Source organism: Zalophus californianus, chromosome 10 (genome assembly GCF_009762305.2).
Source record: "Zalophus californianus isolate mZalCal1 chromosome 10, mZalCal1.pri.v2, whole genome shotgun sequence".
NCBI lineage: Eukaryota > Metazoa > Chordata > Mammalia > Carnivora > Otariidae > Zalophus > Zalophus californianus.
In genome coordinates, this window is record NC_045604.1 from 109,141,246 (window position 1) to 109,163,357 (window position 22,112).

Here is a 22,112-nt window from a genome sequence, read left to right on the forward strand (position 1 = left end):
CCGATGCGGGGCTCGATCCCAGGACCCTGGGATCATGACCTGAGCCGAAGGCAGTCGCTTAACCAACTAAGCCACCCAGGCGCCCCAAGCATCACCACCTTCATAAAACTTTTCCTTAATATCATCTACTGGGAGAGTTATTCCCAGTGCCTCCTAAGCTCTACCTTCTTGATTTGGAGCATTGTCATGATGTGGAATAACTAATTATGTATAACTCTCTATTCTAAACAAAATGGTTTCTGGAAAATAGATACAGTATCTCCAATGCATGGTTTATTCTGGGTTTTAAATTAATATTTTGGCAGTGCGCCTGGGTGGCTCAGTCGTTAAGCATCTGCCTTCGGCTCAGGTCACGATCCCAGGGTCCTGGGATCGAGTCCCACATCGGGCTCCCTGCTCCGCAGGAAGCCTGCTTCTTCCTCTCCCACTCCCCCTGCTTGTGTTCCTGCTCTCGCTATGTCTCTCTCTGTCAAATAAATAAATAAAATCTTTTAAAAAAATTAATATTTTGGCAATACATAAAGGAGTGACTTGGGATCTGTCACCTAAAAATGAACCAGGTCTAAGATTTGGTGACCCATAATCTCCAATTTCCTTCAGAGGAGACAGTGATCCTCAGAAAAATCAAATGTATCTTTTTTAAAAAGATTTTATTTATTTATTTGACACAAGGAGAGAGCGAGAGAGGGAACACAAGCAGGGCGAGAGTGGGAGAGGGAGAAGCAGGCTTCCCACTGAGCAGAGAGCTGGACATGGGGCTCGATCCCAGGACCCTGGGATCATGACCTGAGTTGAAGGCAGATGCCTAAAGACTGAGCCACCTAGGTGCCACAAATCAAATGTATCTTTCCTTGAAAACTTTTGAGCTTTAATGTCTAATGTTGGATCGGGAGGAAGGGGTGTTAATTATCCGTGAGGATAAAGTTGGCTTTGATAAATTAAACAAACCTTTCATTTCACGAGAGCCCAAAACAAGACCAAAAACTGCAACTAATAAATAAAAGCTGGAGCTGGACTTTATATCTAGTGTGTCTGTCCCCAAACAGCACTCTGTGATGACTATGTCTCAACCCAGGCTGCAGGGACAAGTCTATTGATGGTGTCATCTGAGTACTCTTACAGTGAAAGGTGGGTACTCTTTTTCTTTTCTTTCTTTGTGTTCTTTTGTGGCAAAACATGGTAGGTACTTCTTTCAAATATGCTTTATGACTAATCCATTTTTTTGGTGTTTATGCAATTTCTTCTTTGTTCACAGTGATTATGAGTAAAAGCTGTAAGCAGTAAAGAGTCTGGTCTTGTTTGTTCTGAGGGGCTTAGAGCAAGGATTGACTGAGAGATTCTAAGTACTACTCCACTCTGTTGTGGGTGCAGAACTCTCAGGGACAGGGCGTGCAGTGGTGAAATTAACCTGGTGTGAGAGAAGTCCTTGCTAGTTATGCTCACAGTGGTTGATTGTCACCCTCCCTGACTCATCCAGTGTCTTCAGGGGCCAGAACTGGTGAATTAAATTGGCGTGCTTGGAGACCAATAGCCTTGCACCCTTTATAAGCGTAAGGTACAACATTAATATTCTCAGCCATTCCCCCCCCCCCCCCCGCCAAGAGTTACTCTTTTGGCCAGAGAGGGCAGTTTAGGGGTTTCCATGTGGCTTTTTCTACTAGACTAACTCATACTCCGTAAGTCAGGGAACCAATGTGAGGGTTCTGTCAACCTGTAAGTATGACCATTTGGATATTACGCTTGGGAACTTGGGAAATGACCACTGTACGCCCACGGACCCAATGTATTTCTTGACCCCATAGGTTCTTACCCCCTTAGCAAAAAGGGAGCCTTTGGGGTGCTTTAGGTTCCCATCCGTCCTTATTGTCTCTATAAACCAACAGCCTGGAAATATCCAGGTATTCCTCTTTCCCAGTCTATGGTTACCCGAACAAATTAAATGGCCAGAGGTTTCTTTGGTGAAGTATTTGGAGAATCGCTATTGTGTACACGTCCATGGATCTGGCTTCTGTTTTACTGAATGGGTGTTTTGGATCTGAAAATTGGCTCAGGTGGTGAAATTGGAAAGGTGATTATGACTATATCAAATGATATATATGTTTATCATATTTAGTATGTCTTTGTTGACTGCCCATCTATCGTGCCCCATGATCTGTTGGCCTCCATGGATCCCTGCAAGTCAGGGGCTCCTTCTACCAAGCTAACCCTGCCCAGGCCCACTCATGCCCGCCCACCTTGCTTCTGAGGGGTAAATGCTGCCACCCAGCCTCTGTCACTCTAGGATCCAAATGCCCCTCTGACCTACGGATGACAACCACCACTGAGTTTCTCAAAGCCGATGGTGCCCCACCCCCCATGACCTTGGGAAGCAGTGTCCTCCAGGCCTCTTCTGCTCATAGTATAGTCAGTTCACTTCCCTGGGCCTGTTCTGCCCTTCTTCCACTATCTACCATGGAAGCCATGGTGTTGTCCTTATTTAATGTTGCTCATTTCTTTTTGTCAAATACCATCCATACAGTGTGTCAGAACCGGCCCACTCGGGGCCCTTGACGAAGTTTTGATCAAAATTGTGGGAGGGTGCCCCTATATCTATAAACTCTCCCTTATTACCCCTCCCCTCCCCTTGATCTAGCCCCTTGAGATCCATTTACAGACTTACTGAGAGTCCTGCTGGTATGTATCAGCCAGGTCCTACAGCTCCTTCAATGTATCGTTCCTCTCCTCCCTGAGTAGGACTAACACTTGTCCATTCAGGCCCCATAATGAGACTTAACCTTAGCAACTGGTCTCACGGCCATGGGGGCTATGGGGGCAGGTCCTAAAGAATGCATTGTCTCACAGGGTTCTTGCCTCATTTGAGGCTTCTGCATTGTCTTCAGGTTGGGGGGCAGGGATGGGCCACTTCTGAAGGCCCAAAGGGTTCAGAGCAATCTTATCGCTAGTCTTGGGATTCCACCTCTTTTTTTATCAGAGCCCTGACCTTGGTGATGGAGACTGACCTTGGCTGAGAGAAGTCAATCACTTCTAAAGTTCTGTTTCTTCAATGTGAAGCCCTGAGCCTGGTCCTCGGGATTGCCGGCCTATCCTCTGACTGCAGATGATCATTATGGCAGGGCACTAAAACGTCTCTCTGGTATTTATGCTTTGCTTTACATTGACGACTAACTGCCCGGACCCTATAATTTTCCTTCTTGAAAGCAGCAGTGGTCATCGGATTTCACAGGTCTTTCAGTGCCTATTTTCCCCGATGTTCACAAACACCAGAGAGATTGAATAAGCCAATGCATGCCCTTCTACCCGTTTCCCATCCCACTTTCCCCTAGGTGGGAGTCTTATGCAACGGCATGGAGATTAGTGCCTCCCATATCACCTGGAATCTTATCCTTAGACTCTGCTTCCTACAACCTTTCCTGGAACCCAGTCTGAAGCCAGGCAACTTAGAAGCAGGGCTTGAAACAGAATTCAGATTCCCGTGCTATATATGCACTGTGCTCTGGAGAGAAAGGGAAGGGAGGAAGAGGGCAGGGAAAGGAGTCAAGCCAGTATGTAATGGAGGACAAACTTCTCTCTGATCCCACTGGAGCTTTGGAGCATGCACTGCACCCCAAGGCTGGTCACAAGTTGAGGCAAGGCTTTTCTGAACCCCTTTGTCAGTGGGCCACTGGTGTAGGCTGTAAGGGAGTGGTAGGCATGGTTAACCTCCCCGTGAACCAGCTCCCCCTCTTCAACCAAGGACAGCTGTCAAGAGAAGGGGCAGCTGTGAGTTATTAGCAGCTAACACTCATAGCAGCTGCGGTGGGGGGAATGGGTGCATCAGCCAGTAAAGGGGGGTCTGGTAGGGCATTTACAGCATCCACTACAGGCTTCCTAGGTGTCTGGAGGTTCTCGGAAAATCTAACTTATCACTCTTTTTTTTTTTTAAAGATTTTATTTCTTTATTCGACACAGAGAGAGACACAGCAAGAGAGGGAACACAAGCAGGGGGAGTGGGAGAGGGAGAAGCTGGCTTCCTGCTGAGCAGAGAGTCCGATGTGGGGCTCGATTCCAGGACCCTGGGATCATGACCTGAGGCGAAGGCAGCCGGTTAAAGACTGAGCCACCCAGGCGCCCTCTAATTTATCACTCTTAACACTTTTTGTTCTTTATCTGGATTGGAAGGTGGGGCACCTGGGGTGAGTTTGCCTTCAGCATAAAGACAGTTTTGGTAAAGACAATGGGCTGAGTAATCTGTGTAGGTCACACAGTTTGTAAGAACAGAGGCAAAGTGAAATTTCCAAACAGCATTCCCTTTGGATTAAGCGCTGGTCTGGAAGAAAACCATTTTCTGGGGCAAGTTGGCTTACCATCTCAGCCAAAGACCCAGCTGTTTGAAGTCCTAATAGCCTTTGTAACTTCTCCACTTACGTTGTCAGTTTACTATAAGTGGCACTGAAATTCTTTAGAGGAAAAAGCCCTCTGTTTGCTTTCAAGGCACAAAGAGGGGTGGAGGGGACTGAGTAATCCCGCCCCCAAGAGCCTGTTCTGGTGGAGAACTAAGGGATGGTTTAAACAAAACAAAACAAAACAAAACAAAACAAAACAAAACCCATCCTGGGGCGCCTGGGTGGCTCAGTCGTTAAGCATCTGCCTTCGGCCTCAGGTCATGATCCCAGGGTCCTGGGATCGAGTCCCGCATCAGGCTCCCTGCTCAGCGGGAAGCCTGCTTCTCCCTCTCCCACTCCCCCTGCTTGTGTTCCCTCTCTCGCCGTGTTTGTCAAATAAATAAAATCTTAAAAACAAAACCCCTCTTCCTACATAAGTTGCTTAGGTACTGTATTAAGAGGCGGACTGTGGGGGTACTTTGTGAATAGAATACTGAATGGAAAATGAAATTAGAAGGCAAACATCTAATGTGACTTTCAAGGGAAGCATTTTGAACTACCCCAAGACTCAGGTGAATATTAAGGATTTGGCTCTTTAATTCCTTCTCATTCTCTATTTAATCATCTCAAAGTCACTTGGGGGAAAGGCATGTAAATTACTGAGTCCATCCCTACAGCCCTTCTGATCTTGCAGATCTCTTACTAGTGTTGAAAGAGCCACAAAGGTGTTATTCCATAACCATTCTTCATCAGGAAGTTGTGGTGTTAATCTCAAAAGTGAGCACTGAATCTTGGAGGTTTGGAATTCACCTTTTCCCTTTTGTTTGCCCAAAGTACTTCAATGTTGTGCTCCAAACACACAACTGATACTGTAATCAACAAGTGATTTCTTTCCATAACATTAGTAAGTGCCACCATAAAAATGTGCAGTCTTGGAAGGGGGCGTAGTAAGAGTTTTTTTTAATTTTAATTTTTTTTAAAGATTTTATTTATTTATTTGAAAGAATGAGAGAGAGAGAGAGAGAGCATGAGAGGGGAGACGGTCAGAGGGCGAAGCGGACTCCCCGCCGAGGAGGGAGCCCGATGCGGGACTCGACCTCGGGACTCCGAGATCATGACCGGAGCCGAAGGCAGTCGCTTAACCGACTGAGCCACCCACGCCCCCGAGTAGTAAGATTCTGATGGGGGATTCAAGCAGGGCTCCATGAAGAAGAGGCAGAGGTTGGGGCTTCTATAAGCAGATGTAGGAATGAGGTGTTTGTTAGGGAAAAAGTCTGTTATGGCTGGGGACACACACAAGAAGAAAGGTAAACTGAGGCTTCAGTGTCAGGTGAAGGAGTTTAGACTATTCTGTGGGCCAAAAAGAGGCTGAAGGCTCCGAGGGGAGCAACGTTCCGTTCTACCTGTGTCATTGAAAGATCAAGGAAGATCAAGAAGGTTAAGAAGATCACAGAACAATAAGGGTGGAAAGGGAGTTGAGATTAGGCGGCGAGCATCAGAAGACTGAGGGAATGGGTGTGGCGAGGAGGTTGCCTCGGGGAGGGGCGGATGTGACTCGGTGTTAGGAATTATACCGCGGGAAGGGCTCAGGTCAGTGTAAGGAGAGTGCCTTGTCCTTAATCAAAGCAGAGAACCCATCAGAGAGAAACAGGGTCGTGGAGGAGGGGAGATGCAGCGATGAATTAAAACAGCTCTCGGCTCAATCTCGCCGCGTAGACATCCAGTAAGTGGTCGGGGGTATGGATCGGGCACTGGGGAGCCAGAGCCGATCTAGTTGCCCCAAAGACCGTGGAATGCTTGGATCTGAGGTGCAATCATGACGGGCTGGGCAGGGCCCCGTCCTCTTCGAGAGCCAGGTTTCAAACTCTCCCCTTCCTGTCGCACAGTCTATGAAGTCGGACTGCGAGCTGGCGCCCCGCTGGCTCCGGCGTCCTTAAGTGCTGGGTCGCTAGGCCGAGGGACGAGCGGCGCAGCGCGCAAGGGAGGCTCTCCGGGAGCCGTGTCCGTTTGGTCCACCGCGTCCCGGCGCAGGCCGGACGGGCGCAGCGAGGACCCGGCTCGAGCCCCGCGGCCGCCGCGCGCCCCATGGTCCGCTCCCGCCGACGGCTCGGGGGAAAGACCGCCCCGGCCCGCGCCGCGCGGCTCGGCTCCGCCAATCAGCGCGCCCCTTCCGCGGCGCCCCGGCGCTCCAGTGACGCGCGCGCCCGCCTGCGCCCGCGGCGCTTTGACGACGGCCCCTCCCGCGCTCGCCCGGCCCGTTAACTGCGCGCCGCGCCTCTTGTGCGACGGCCCCTGGGCGGCGGCGCGTGCGGGCGCGGCCCTGGCGCGCCCCCTGGCGGCCCGGCGGGGCGCTGCGGGCGCGGCGCTGACCCGGAGGCGGCGGCGGCGGTGCCCGGATGGAGGCACGTCATTGTCCCCCGCCGGGCGGCTGGGCTGTGTGCGGCGGCGGCGGCGGCGGCGGCCGAGGGGGATGGAGCGAGCGCCGAGCCGGGTCAGGTAAGCTCCCGCCTCCTTCCCGCCCGCCGCTGGCCGGCGTGGGGCCCGCGGAGCGCCCCGCTCGCCTCGGCCGCAGCTGGCCCGGCCGCCCCTGAGCCGGCGCGGCCCGCGGGGGACTGGCGCGGCCCCTCGCCCGCCGCCCCCTTCGCAGCCGCGGGCCGCCCGGGACCCCGCGGCGCCGGTGGCAGCACCGCTACTGCCGGCCGGGCCAGGCCGCTGGGGAGGGGGCGGTGGCCGGGGTGGTCGGGCGCCCAGAGAGCCGGGCTGCGCGGGGAGGCCAGACCCCCCTGGTTGCCATGGACACTGCCCTCCCACCCCCACCCGGCCCCAGCCCGCCCCCTCGGCCCCTGGGCCGGGCCCGGCGGGCCGCCCCGGGGCGGCCTGGCCCGCACGGGTCTGCCCGCGGTGGGCGTGTGCCGGCCGCCGGCCGCGGAGCCCGGCGTCCCCGGCCCGCCCGCCGCCCCCCGCCCCCCGCGTGGCTGCCACCTCCCGCCCCCAGCGGCCCTCGGAGCCCGGGGCTCGCCTCCCCACCCCCACCGCACCCCCTAGAGAGACAAACTTTCCCACCCCGGCGCCCCTCCGCGGCACGCCGGTATCCCTCGCGGGGCCGTCCACCTGGCTCCTCCGCGGAGTGTCCGAGTTCCCCACGCCGGCCGCCGGGGCGGAGCGGGCACCCTCGAGGGGGAGAGGAGGGGCCGGCCAGCCCCGGCGGCGCGTCCCCAAAAGCGTGTGCGCCTCGGTCCTGTTCTTTTTTCTTCGGGGCAGGAAGAGCCAACTTACCTGGAGGGGGTCGGGGGAGAGGGTGATCAGTTTCAGTTGTTTGAAATGAAATTTTGATGGGACAGAAGTTTTACAGTCTAGGACTTTAACCTTGTTATAATGAATGCAGTTGAGATTACTTTTGTTGAATAGCTTTTTTACATTAAGGGAGGCCTTAGAGTTTACTTGTTTATAGGAAAACATGTTGATTACTTAAAGTAAATACACTCAGATAACAGTAAAACGGGTTGAGAAACTATTCAGTTAACACCTCTTTTTGAAGGTAACAATAGTAATACGGGTTCTCATACGTTTTCGTGGCGTCTCAGAAAAGAGTGCTAAATTTTAAAGATAATTTCACTCTTTGGACTCATTCAAAGTGCACAGGGGATATGAATAATCAGTTTTACTTATTTGTTTTTATTTAAGGTCAGTTTCACTTTCTTTTCCTATCATTGAATCAAGTCTACACTGGTTTGTAAAGGTTTAAGGCTAGACGTTTTATTTACTTAAAAATAATTGAAATCAAGGCTGTTCTTTTTAAAGCTTGTGTGTTTTCCATGTAAATAGAAATGTTACAAGAACGTAGATTACATTGTTTATGAAGAAGCAGAGTGTATCAGTTTCTTTTCTACATGTATTGACATCATTACCTTTATGTGCAGTGCCACAATGTTTAAAACAGCTATATGCTTATTTTAAAATGACAAAGAATATTGTGGTATTTGGTAGAAATATAAGGGACTGAAAATCTTAAGACTTCTGAATAAAAGATTGCACTTAAAGCAAACATTTGTGAAGTCGATTAGTCTCATTCCTCCACACACCTCCTGCCTTGATTCATGTACTCATTTTTTTCAAACACATTTTTGTAACTTTTTGTGTATCATTAGCAGATGCTGAGAGAAATTTTAACTTTTCATGGAAGTAGTTGCTTAAAAGCCCGGATATAACCATAACAATAATGTTTAGAAGCTTTACTAACAGTAAAGAACATGTAATTTATTAATCTTAGGTCCTGTACAACTTTGTTTGCCTTGTAGGAAGGGTATCTCTGTAAGCGGGTGCAATTTAGTTTGATTCTTGATGGTTTTAGGATAAGTATTCATTGGCTGAATATACAAATGAAGACAAATGGATGGTTTTGGTTTGTTTTCCCATAATTGTAATGCTATATGGTTATTGATCGAGTTGTATGCTTTCCTTAATTTTTTTTTTCATTTAAGAGCCCCCCCCCCCCAAAGGCAATTGGAGCAAGTAAAATGGTTTTATTTGGTCATTTGTTAATGATTGTCCTGAAGGGATATTTATCCTGGGAAAATTGAGGTTTTTTGCTATTAAATGTTACTGTAAATGAAGCCCGATTAACCTTTCCTTGGCACTCTGTTTTGGCTTTCTTCTTCCTTCTGCTCCTTCTCTTCCTCCTCTTTTGTTTTCTTACTCTTGCTTACCTCCACTGTGTTTCATGCTGTAGACTTTATTTGGAAAACACAGCTCAAGCTTTCTTCCTGAATGAAATCCTGTATCTTAGATTCACTTAAAGTAGTTCAGTTTTTATTATTTTATTAAGATATAATCTAACATCAACTTTTTTTATTTCTGCATAAGATTCCAAAAAATTTTTAAGGTTGTGTCTTCGGGGCAGGGGGCTATAATCATGCCGTAATTTAAAATTACAAAATTGAAGCTTTTAAAAGAACCTTACTGTGAGCAGACTGTGGATCACAACATTTGTTGAAGTGGCATGAATGTTGGTATTTATTCTTTCTCTTGACTGTACTGAATATTTTTTAAAGCAAGTTTTAAAGGCTGTTCCTACTTCAAAGTAGGAATGAGATACTAAATACAAATGAGATACTGTATATAAATCACTCAGCACAAGCCAGTGCTAAAAGCAAACCCTGGTTACTTCCTATCTTCGGGATTCATTCATTGTTGAGCACATGTGTGGCCAGCTTTCTGTGTGCCAGGTCCGGGCATATAAATACTAGTGTGATGGAGAGTAACAAGTGAATCCAGCCGTGGAGTAGGTGCTGGAGCGCTACCATAGAAATCGGCAGGGCGCTGTGGGAGCTTGCAGGAGGGGTTCAGACCCAGTCTTGGGGGAGGGTTGTTGTCAAGGAAAGTTCCCAGAGGAAATGAATTCTAAACTGACAAGTGGTAAGTGTTAACTGGCTGGAGGTGGAAGGCTGGAAGAGCGCGAGGTAAAAAAGAATAGCATGTGAATAGCCCAGAGAGTGCAGGTAGGAATGGAAGCTGGGGAGCATGGGGAGCGGTTCCTAGGCCAGGCTGTGTCAAGCCTGGGTGTTGAGATGTTGTCCCGGGGGCAGTCGGGGCAGGCCTGAGAGAAAGGTTATCTATAGAGGAGTGGCACACTCGATTTGGTTGTCAATGGGCAGTTTACATTCCTAAAGGGACCCCAGTGACTAGGTCAGTGTAGCCAGAAGGAACCCTTGCTGGGAATGTTGGGCCAGGTGCCTGGTTCCAGCTGCTGAGTAGTTTGGGTTGTAATTGCTCCATTTTTTATAGACCCTGTAGATTCTATCCAATCTCTCATATGTCCATTATGAAAATTAAGTAAATTAATCTGTGTTCAGTGATTAACACAGTGCCCCGCATATAGAAAATGCTTAATTAGTGGTAGCCCCAAGATTTAAAAATAGGATTCAGAGAGAAAATTATAATTACCCCTTTATAACATGTATTTGTGTTCAAGTTTGATGTCAGTAATGTCTTATGGTCTTCATTTAAAAAGTCATATATACCATAAAAAAAAGACACATAAAAAGTCACATATACCAAATAAATGAGCTGCTTCAGAAAAACTTTTCAAATGTAAGACTTCCTATTTTCTAAAAAAATAATATATTTCAAACAAGTCATTTTGGACTTTAAGCTCAAAATTAAAGCTAGATTTTTCTCTCCATGTAGTTGACACTTTTCCCTGATGCACTCTGTGAATTGAAAATTGAGTCAAATGTATTAGTGCATTTCACGTACTAGTTTTAAGCGATAGGGAGAAAAAAAATATATAGGTTCTTGGTAAATGTATAGAATTAGAACCTGAGGTCCCTGATTATAAACTGTAATATGAGACTTTTGGGGGCTTGGAATAGAATGACAAGATCCAATCAAATATTTCTTTGAAGGTTTTATAATTAAAAATTGTTGACATGTTCAGATGAGCACAACGCTAAAATGTTCCAAGGAAATGATTTCAAAGTTAAAAACTACTGCTGTTTTTCTATTACAGTGACTTATTTGACAGTAATTAAATATGAGTGGGATAATTTTCCAAGATCTAATGGTAGATTAAGTAGATTACTTTTCTCAATTTATAAAACAACTGCATGTGTTTTGTCTTTTGCAGAGTTGAACAATGACCATAGTTGACAAAGCTTCTGAATCTTCAGACCCATCAGCCTATCAGAATCAGCCTGGCAGCTCTGAGGCGGTCTCACCTGGAGACATGGATGCAGGTTCTGCCAGCTGGGGAGCTGTGTCTTCACTAAATGATGTTTCAAATCACACACTTTCTTTAGGACCAGTACCTGGTGCTGTAGTTTATTCAAGTTCATCTGTACCTGATAAATCAAAACCATCACCACAAAAGGATCAAGGTACTACTTTTTAAAGACAGAATCACTCCAAGAAACTCTTGTATAAATGCTGTGTGGTTGGCAGTTTTGGAGGGGGTCGTCTTTTGCGAGACCTCTTGCCACCCGAGTGGCCAGCAGTGACATTGTCTGACAGGCTTCATTTTCCTGTGCTGCTTGTTTATGATTAACATGTATCATAACAGGGTGGATTACTTTTAGTTATTATAATATTTGTAGTTTCTTTTATTCTTAATTTATTGAAGGATAAACTTCATCTCGGTGAGATTTGAGGTGGGCATTTTGTTAACTTGTCAGTTACCTGTAGTTCCCTAAGTAGATGTTTGTCTTTGAAAATTTTGAAGTTTTTTTTTAAAGATTTTATTTATTTATTTGACAGAGACACAGCGAGAGAGGGAACAGAAGCAGGGGGAGTGGGAGAGGGAGAAGCAGGCTCCCTGATGAGCAGGGAGCCCGATGCGGGGCTCGATCCCAGGACCCTGGGATCATGACCCAAGCCGAAGGCAGACGTCTAATGACTGAGCCACCCAGGCGCCCTGAAGATGTTTTTAAAAAACGACTGCCTTTTGACAAATGGCTCTACCCAGCTGTGGGTTGTTTTTTTAGTTTTTGGGTTTGGGGCCAGTTAAAATTATCTGTGGTAATAAAGCTCTTTGAAAGACAGCAGATAATGTAAATGTTGCATTTGTTAAAACTGTAAATGTGGTTACATTTGTTAAAATTCATCGGGTTAAATGAGACATTGACACTTTAGTTGGTACTTCTGAAAGTTTTGGATTTGAAAGCTTTGAAATGCAAAGAAAATAGATTAGTTCCTACTCAGAATGTCATTTGGCTTAGAATAATTTGGTCCTTATATTGTTTTGCATCCTCATAGTAAATGTGATACTGTGATGTGGTGGTGGGTAGTGTGATTTGCTGAAGGGTATTTTGGGTGGGAGGAAAGTTTATATCACAAAATAAACAATTTAATTGAATGTTACACATAAGAGTTTAAAGACCTTCACCGGGGGTGCCTGGGTGGCTCAGTCCTTAAGCATCTGCCTTCAGCTCAGGTCATGATCCCAGGGTCCTGGAATCAAGCCCCGCATCGGGCTCCCTGCTCTGCAGGAAGCCTGCTTCTCCTTCTCCCACTCCCCCTGCTTGTGTTCCCTCTCTTGCTGTGTCTCTTTCTGTCAAATAAATAAATAAAATCTAAAAAAAAAATTAAAAAAATAAAGACCTTCACCAGCAGGACTTTCCCACAGGACTTCTTTTCACTGACTCCAACTTCCCGTTACTTGCTGGGGTTCCTTTCTCTCCCTCAGGCCTTAACTCACACTTAACTGACTGCCGTGCCCTTTTTGGAGCCCTTGTCCCATTCTCTGAAGACTCATTTCTTTTTTCCTAATTTTTGTTTCTGTTCCCGCTGAGCTGGAGCCTACCTTTGCATACTTAAACCCATTAATTTCTCTGGTAAAATAGAGAACCATCCATTAAGGCGTTCCCATCTCCAGCAGCACCAAGGAACTAGCAAACTTTTGAAAACGTAGTCTTCATGGATGATCGAACTTTCCTAAATAAGTTTTTGAGCTTTACCTGAGTTCTGTTAGCATAGTTATCATTAATAATCTGTTTATAAGTCTTGAAAATAGATAAACATCTTTTTAGGCAACATAGCGTATACTTATGTGGATAGTGGTGCCCAGCAGCCTGAGTTCAGAGCCAGGTTCCTTTCTGGTAAAATGAGGATGATGTCACTACCAACTCTTAGACTGAGACTATCTGGCAGCTAAGAAGGACTCTAGAAGTACAGTGCTCATGAAGAGGACAGTGATGGTGGTGGTACTGCATAGAAGCTTCCACAGCAAATTTTTTTTTTTAAGATTTTATTTATTTATTTGAGAGAGAGTGAATGAGAGAGACAGCACGAGAGGGAAGAGGGTCAGAGGGAGAAGCAGACCCCCTGCCGAGCAGGGAGCCCGATGTAGGACTCGATCCTGGGACTCCAGGATCATGACCTGAGCCGAAGGCAGTCACTTAACCAACTGAGCCACCCAGGCGCCCTTCCACAGCAAATGTTACAGAGAGTGGGCTCAGCCTGCGTTTTCTATAGATTGTGTTGAAAACTTTTTAAGTAGATATAAGAGTAGTTAGAGTGAACTCTCATGTAGTCATCAGTCAGCTTTATCAACTTATACCTTTACCATTTACTCCCCTCCCATCATTATAAAGCAAATCCAAGACTTTGTAGTTCATCTATAAATATTTTAGTTTGTATACTTAAAAAATTCTTTTCTAAAAATTTAAACATCTTTATATTAAAACTCTAGTCAACATTAAAATTTCTCTGTCGTTTTTTTAACAGCTGGTTTGTTGAAATCAACATCCAAACAAGGTCTGTACTTTGCATTTGGTGGATGTCTTTAAGTTTCTGTTAACACCCCCTTTGGTCATTGCAGTTTACTGATTGAAGAAACCAAATCTTTTCGATTTCCCACATTCTAGGATCTGTCTTTTAAAATGTCCCTTTCTTCCCTGTATTTCTGGTTAGCTGGTAAAAACCTAATCTTGATCGGATTTAGTTTGATGTGTTGCTATTTATTGAGCTTGAGAAACGTGCAAAGCCTTGTTTTTAAATATTTCTTGTTTATTTTTCTAGCCCTAGGTGATGGCATTGCTCCTCCACAAAAAGTTCTTTTCCCATCTGAGAAGATTTGTCTTAAGTGGCAACAGACTCATAGAGTTGGAGCTGGGCTCCAGAATTTGGGCAATACCTGTTTTGCCAATGCAGCGCTGCAGTGTTTGACTTACACACCACCTCTTGCCAATTACATGCTATCTCACGAACACTCCAAGACATGTAAGTGTTCTGGGTTCTGTTAACTTGTGTAGTGTTGTGCTATGCTAACCTACTTTCATTTTTTTCTCTGCAGTGGAAGTGAAGAATTCAGCCAAGAATTCTATGATCACTAGGAAATTGGTTTATTCTTTTAGAAACCATGGAGGAAGATTCTTAAGATTTGTTTTCAGGTTGCATAAAAATCATTTTGCACCTAATTTGACCTGTGAAGTTACTGAAAAAGAAACCTATTTTATCGGCATTTGGCATTTTTGAACCCCCTGCTGGCTTTCTATACACTTGCTAAAAAAATGTGACATAAATGTCTGCCATCAACAGCTTGGGGCCAAGCAGAGTTAAGAAATCCTGTCTGTCCTGGCTTCCATCCTGTATTGTAAGGCTTGATTCATTTGCAGGCTTATAAGCCTTAGTGGAGAGGAACCTCTTGTTGCGGCCTCCAGCCTCCTGAAAGTTCATACAGGACTTTCCTTTTAGTGTGTATGAACTCCCTTTTCAACCTAAAGGGCAGGGAATCAGTTAAAATATATCATGTCTTTAATAGGTGACAGCCAGCTCAGTGGTTGACTAGTGAAATTCAGAATTTAGAACAGTATCTAGTTTTTGAGGTTTGAGCTTTTAAATATATTGTAAATATCCTTCATCCTTATAAATGAAGTCTCCCTGTTCTTTGATCTACATTAATGCTGAGGTGTGTGTGTGTGTGTGTGTGTGTGTGTTTGGGTGCTGTTCATTAATTATGAGCAGGTGAAAACTCCTGAGGCTTCTTTTTGAATAGTTCTTTACTTAATGAAGAATTTAAACTGGTTATTTTGAAACTGTCCCATACCCCCCTCCCCCCCAAAGAGCAAAATAATGCTTGTAAAGAATTTGGAAAGTACAGAAAAATTTAAAGAAACCAAAGGAAAATCACCTAGAATCTCACTGTCCAGAGGTGTTTGGTATGCCAAGGGCTTTTAAATTACAGAATGAACGTTTTGTTTGCCCTCATTTCCCCCCTAAGTTCATAATTCATTCCCCACAGGCAGCTTTCCCTTTTCCCTTACTTTTGTGCTTAATGAAAGTAGAGTGTGGATAAAAACCCAGCACAGGCACCTGGGCTGTGAGAGGCGGGACCGACACAAAAATTCAGAAGCTCCAGGTGTCCAGAATTAGGTGTCTATCTTCTATGCTATTGGTAGTTTCTATTTTTCCTTTATTTAGGTATATCAGGGCGTAATCATATATATAGATATACAGACATATATGTAAGTTAGGTACATCTCTTTACTATATGTATGACTGTATATATATAACAGGTATATTTCCCTTTATTTAGCTTTAATTGAGGTATATAATAAATTGCACATACTTGAAATATATGTTTGATATATTTTGACATATGTATACTCCCATGAAACTACTTACCACAATTAAGGTTATGAATATATTCACCACCACCAAAGCTTTCCAGTGCTCCTCTGAAATCACTCCCTTGTACCCCTTCCTACTCCTCATCCCCTTAACTGCAGGCAACCACTGATATACTTTCTGCCTACTATAGATTAGTTTGTATTTTTTTAGAATGTCATATAGTGGATTTATACAGGCATATATTCTTACATTGCCTGGCTGCTTTGACTTAGTGCAATTATTTTAAATTACTCCATGTTGTTGCATATATCAGTAGTTTTTATTGTTGAGGAGTATTCCCTTGTATGGATATACCACATTTTGTTTCTCCATCCACCCACCTATTCATCGACATTTGGGTTGTTTCTCATTTGGGGCCATCGCCGATTAAGCTAATGAACATTTTTATATACCTGTTTATAGACAGGTCTTTGTAAGGACATGTTTTCTTTTCTCTTGGGTAAATATTTAGGAGTGGAATGGCTTGGTCCTGTAATATGTGTGTGTTAACTTTAAGGTAAACTTCCAATCTGTTTCTCAAAGGGATTCTGGTATTTTACATTCCCAGCAGCAGTGACTGAAAGTTCCATTTGCTCCGTATCTCCCCGTAATGTTTGGTGTGGTCAGTCTTTCCAACTTCAGCCATTCTAATAGGTGTGTAGTATAGCAAGTTCTACCCTATTGTGGTTTGATTTGCACTTCCTTAATGAGTAATGATGTTGAACATTTTTCCGTATGATTAATTGCCATCTGTATACTCTCTTGGCTAAAGTGCCTGTTCATATCTTTTGCTTGATTTAAAATCGGGTAGTGTTCGGGCACCTGGGTGGCTCAGTTGGTTAAGCGACTGCCTTCAGCTCAGGTCATGATCCTGGAGTCCCGGGATCGAGTCCCGCATTGGGCTCCCTGCTCAGCGGGGAGTCTGCTTCTCCCTCTGACCCTCTTCCCTCTCGTGCTCTCTATCTCTCATTCTCTCTCAAATAAATAAATAAAATCTTTAAAAAAAAAATTGGGTAGTGTTCTTGTTGAGTTTTGAGAGTTTTTATATATTCTGGGTACAAGTCCTTTATCAGATATGTAGTTTGCAAATACTGTCTTACAGTCTGGAGAAGAATATTCTCTTCACATTGTCTTTTGAAGAACATGTTTTTAGTTTTGAAGAATTCCACGTCATTACTTTTTCTTTTTATCAATTGTGTTTTGTTATATTAAGAAATCTTTGCCTCACCAGAGGTCACAAAGATTTTCTCTGTATTCTTTTGGAAGTTTTATAGTTTTAGCTTTTCTATTGGTCAGTGATCCATTTTGAGATAATTTTTATTTGTGGTGTGAAGAATGGATTGAAGGTCAGGTTTTTCATTACGGATATCCGATTGTTCCAGCACTATTTGTTCAAAAGTTAGTCCTTTCTCCACTGCATTGTCTTTGCTTCTTTGTCAAAAACCAATTGACCATATCCATATGGCTCTATTTCTAGACTCTGTTCTGTTACACTGATCCACTGTCTATCTTGACACCATAACACAGTGTCTTGATTACTATATATTTAAGAGTTTTGAAATCAGGAAAGTCCTCCAGCGTTCTTGTCCTTTTTCAAAGTTGTTTTGGCCATTCTTGGTCCTTTGCATTTCCGAATGAATGTTGGACTCAATTTGTCAACTTCTACAAAAAAGTATCCTGGGATTTTTGTCCTGGGATTTTGATTGTTGAATCTATGAATTAATTTGGGATGAATTGACATCTACACAGTGTTGTTTTCTGTCCCCCAAAGTATACATCTCCATTTATTCAGGTTCTCTTTAATTTTTCTTAGTAGAATTGCTTAATTCTCAATGTACAAATATAATGTGCACATTTTTTATCAGATTTATCCCTAAGTATTTCATATTTTTGGAAGCTATCATAAATGATAATATTTTTGAATTTCAATTTCTAATTTTTTATTGCTAAACTATAAAAATGCAAGTAATTTTTGGATATTGATCTTGTATCCTGCAATCTTGGTAAATTTATTAATTCTGGTAGGTTTTTTTTTTTTAAGATTTCTTAAGATTTTATATGGAGTCAGTCATGTGATCTGTGCATACGGACAGTTTTAATTCTTTGTTTCCAGTCTGCATATGCTGTCTATTTCTTGCTGTCATGCACTGGCCAGGACCTCCATTACAGTGTTGGATGGATGTGGTGGAAGTAGATGCCACAGCAGAGTCTCCTTCACCTTAGGGGGAAGGCATTTTAGTCTTTCACTTTTACATACATTGTTGGCTGAGAGTTTTCATAGGTGCCTTTTACCCTGCCGAGTGTTAATTTGAATGCTAAGCCAAATTTGCATTCCAGAGATGAGCCCAACTTGGTTATGATGCATTACGATTTCCATGTATCATTGGATTTGCTAAGACTTTTTAAAATTTTATGTTGATAATGAATATTAGTTTATATTATCATGCCTTTTTCTGATTTTTGGCATCAGGGTTCATGGTGGCATCATGAAATATGTTGGGATTATTTTCTCCTATTTCCTGGAAAACTTTTTGTAGAATTGGTATTATTTCTTAAATGTTTGGTAGATTTCACTGAAGCCATCTGGGCCTTGAAGTTTTCTCATGGGTAGGTTTTTAACCACATATTTAATTTCTTTAATAGATATAGGCCTCTTCGGGTTATCTATTTCTTCATCAGAGAGCATGGGTAGTTTGTGTCTCTCAAGGAATTCGTCTTCCATGTCGAATGTACCAGCATAAAGTTGTTCATAATGTTGTTATCCTGGGGGTATAGCTCAGTGGTAGAGCATTTGACTGCATAATGTTCTGTTATCCCTTTTTATTCACCTTGTTATTGATCTCTTCAGAAAATCAGTTCTTGGTTTCATTGTTATTTTGTTTTCTGTTTCATTGCTATTTGTTATTCTTTTTATTACTCCTTTTCTTCTGCCTACTTTGGATTTAGTGTGCCCTATTCTAGTTTCTTAAAGGGGAAGCTTGGGTCATTTAATTTGAGATCTTCTTTTCCATTCTGTTTAATGCCATGAATTTCCCTTGAAGTGCTGCTTGACTTGTGTCCCAGACATTTTGGTATTTGACATATTCATTTTTATTCAGGTCCAAATATTTTCTAATTGCCCTTGGGATTATTTAGAGGTGTGTTGTTTAGTTGCCAAATGTGTTTTTTTTTAAAGATTTTATTTATTTATTTGAGAGAGAGAATGAGAGAGAGAGAGCACATGAGAGGAGGGAGGGTCAGAGGGAGAAGCAGACTCCGCACTGAGCAGGGAGCCCGATGCGGGACCTGATCCTGGAACTCCAGGATCATGACCTGAGCCGAAGGCAGTCGCCTAACCAGCTCAGCCACCCAGGCACCCTAGTTGCCAAATGTTTTGAGGATTTTCCAGAAATTGTCCTGTTACTGATTTCGAATTTAATTCTCTTGGGGTCAGAGTATATTTTTTGTTTGAATCCTTTTAAACTTGAGACTTGTGTTATGCACCAGAACATGGTCTAGTTTGGTAAATGTCCCATGTGTACTTAAGAAGGATGTGTGGTCTGCTCTGTTGTTTGGAGTTTCTGTAAATGCTGATGATGGTCAGTTACTTGGTAGGTAGTTCTGTAACTGACTACCCAGTTAGTTGTCATGTTGTTGAGGCTGTCTTCTGTGTCTTTACTGGTTTTCTGTCCGCTTGTCCTATCAAATTTTGAGAGAGGTCTGTTGAAATAAAATATATTTGTAATTTGTTTTTTCTTTCTGTTTTATCAGTTTTGCCTTGTGTTTTGAAGCTCTGTCATTTAAGATTATTATGACCTCCTGATGAAATGACCTATTCATAATTGATGAAATTACCCTCTTTATCCCAAATAATATGCTTTGTTCTGAAATCTGCTTTGATAAGGGGCCCTCCAGTTTTCTTATGATTAATGGTAGCATGGTATATCTTTTTCCATCTTTTTACTTTTAACCAATGGTGTCTATACTTAAAGTAGATTTCTTGTATAGACAGCCCATAATGTAATTTTCTTTTTCTTTTTTCTTTTTTTTTAGTCTGTGTTTTATTTTGGGGTATAAGTCATTTGTATTTAATGAGACTGATTAATTGATCTGGTTGGGTTTAAACTTACCAGCTTGCTGTTTGTTTCCTCTTTGCCCCATTTGTTCCCTTTTTCATCTTTTTCCGCTTTCTTTTGTAGTGAATAATTTTATGATGGTTAATCTTTTTTGGCATATTTTCTGTAACTGGTTTTTTTTTTTAGTGGTGGCTTTAGGGTTTGGCATACGTCTTTAAGTGATCACAGTTTGCCTTCAGGTAATAGTCCACTTGTGTAGGGTAAGGAGTTGGTGACCGTGTACTTTCATCTCCCCTCTCCTGGCATTTATTTGTGCCATTGTCATCATCTACCTGTGTTATAATCACACAATATGTTGTGTTATTTTTGCCTTAAACAAATTATAAAGGTTTTGCTTTAAGTAGTTAAGGTGTGTTTAGAAATCTGTATTTACCTATTCAGTTATCATTTCCACTGCTTTTAATTCCTTTATGTGGATTTAGATTTCCATGTGCTGCTTTTTCTTATGGCTAAAGGACTTCCCTTAACTCTGCTTGCTAGTGATGAACTCCGCTTTTTGTTTTGTTTTATTCTCAGTCTGAAATGTCCTTATTTTGCCTTTTTAAAAGTTAACCTTTTTGTATTGAGGTAATTGTAGATTCACATGCAGTTTTAAGAATGACACACAGACCTCCTGTGTTCATTACCCAGTTTCCCCAGTGGTAACACTGTATTTCAGTATCTCAACCAGGGGGTTGACATGGGTACAGTCCCGATACAGAACATTTCTATCATTACAGAATCCCTCATGTTCCCCTTTTATAGCCACGCCCACTTTCTTTGTGCCCTGATGTCCTCCTTTAGCCACTGGCAACCACTAATCTGTTTTTCATTTCTATAATTTTGTCATTTCAAGAAAGTTATTTATATATATTGAGTTGTGCAGTATGTAATATTTTGGGATTGGCTTTTTCATTCAGCATAATTCTCTGCAGATTCAGTTAGGTTGTATGTACTAATAATTTGTGGGCTTTTTTTTTTCTCATTGTTGAATAGTAGTCCATAGTACGGATGGGATGTACCATGACTTGTTTTAACCAGTCATCCACAGAAGGACATCTGGGTTTTGTCCACTTTGGGGATATCATTCTGAATACAGCTGCTGTAAGCATTACAGCATACAACATAGGTGTGAACGTGTCTTTATTTCTCTGAAGTAAATGTCCAGGATCGCAATCCCTGAGTCACAAGGTAGTTGCATGGTTGATTTTATAGAAACTGCCAGTTTTCGAGCGTGGCTGACCATTTTACAGCCTACCAGCAAAGTATGGGAGTTCTAGTTTCTCTGCATGTTTGCCAGGATTTGGCATTGTCACTGTTTTTCATTTTAGCCATACTGATAGGTGTATAATGATACCTTGTTGTGGTTTTAATTTGCGTTTCCGTAATGCCTAAAGGTCTTGAACATCTTTCCATGTGCTTATTTGCTGTCTGTACATCCTGTTTGGTGAAATACCTCTTTGCTGTCTTTTGCTCATTCTCTATTGCATTCTGTGTTTTTATACTGTTGAGTTTTAAGAGTTCTTTATATAGTTTAGATACTAGGCTTTGGTTGGATATGTAGGTTCCAAATAATTTCTCCCAGCCTGAGGTTTGTCTTTTTTTTTCCCCCCAAGATTTTATTTATTTATTTGAGAGAGAGAGTGTGTGTGTGCATGAGAGAGAGCACAAGCAGGGGAGCGGCAGAGGGAGACAGGCTTCCCACTGAGCAGGGAGCCTGAAGTGGGGCTGGATCCCAGGATGCTGGGATCATGACCTGAGTTGAAGGCAGACGCTTCAGTGACTGAGCCGCCCAGGTGCCCCAAGGCTTGTCTTTCCATTCCCTTAACAAGGTCTTTCACAGAACAAAAGTTTTTAATTTTGGTGAAGTCTGACTTTTCCTTTTATGGATTGTGCTTTTGAAGTTTAAGATCTTTGCCTAGCTCTTAATCCCGGAGATTTTCTCCTCAATTTTATTTCTAAAAGTTTTATAGTTTTACATTTTACATTAGGTCTGTGATCCATTTTAATTTTTGCATAGTGTGAAGTTTAGGTGAAGTCAATTTTTTGTCTATAAATGCCTTTTTGCTCCAGCACCATTTGTTGAAAAGGCTGTCTTTTCTCTGTTGAATTGCTTTTACACCTTTGTAAAAAAATTATTTGGGCATACTTGTGTGCATCTATTTCTGGGTTTCTTACTCTCTTCTGTTGAGGTTTGTGTTTGACCCTCCACACAGTCTTGCTGTTATAGCTCTGTAATAAGTCTTGATATCAGATAGAATGATTCCAGCCACTTGTTCTCTTTCAAAATTGTTTGAGCTCTTCTTGTTTTTCTGTCTTTCCATATAAACTATAGAATAATAGTATCTGTATCTACAAAAAATTTTCCTGAGATTTTGTAGTTGTGTGAAACTTGAATTTCAGTTTGGGGAAGGAGTATTGATACCTTTACTTATGTTGACATTTTCAATCTATGAACGTGGTATGTCTCTCCATTTACTTAAATCTTCTTTATTTTTATCACTGTTGTGTAATGTCCAGGATGTTTTGTCTTGTTTTGTTAGATTAACACCTA

The 22,112-nt window shown here is 42.9% G+C and overlaps 1 protein-coding gene across 4 annotated transcripts in view; it reads left to right on the top strand.

The window, feature by feature from the left end:
- The first annotated feature begins 1,105 nt into the window (after positions 1-1,105).
- The window catches only part of USP42 (ubiquitin specific peptidase 42), a 54,494-nt gene continuing 33,487 nt past the window's right edge, over positions 1,106-22,112 (top strand). Inside the window, exons 1-4 of one of the 4 annotated variants that reach the window (XM_027611383.2) lie at positions 1,106-1,128; positions 10,987-11,236; positions 13,581-13,610; positions 13,875-14,075. In XM_027611383.2, coding sequence (XP_027467184.2) covers positions 10,996-11,236; positions 13,581-13,610; positions 13,875-14,075 — 472 coding nt within the window. In that variant the 5' untranslated portion in view covers positions 1,106-1,128; positions 10,987-10,995. Of the gene's footprint in view, positions 1,129-3,039; positions 3,134-6,721; positions 6,858-10,986; positions 11,237-13,580; positions 13,611-13,874; positions 14,076-22,112 lie in introns of those variants that run through there. The other 3 variants (XM_027611382.2, XM_027611381.2, XM_027611384.2) reach the window with 3 other exon arrangements.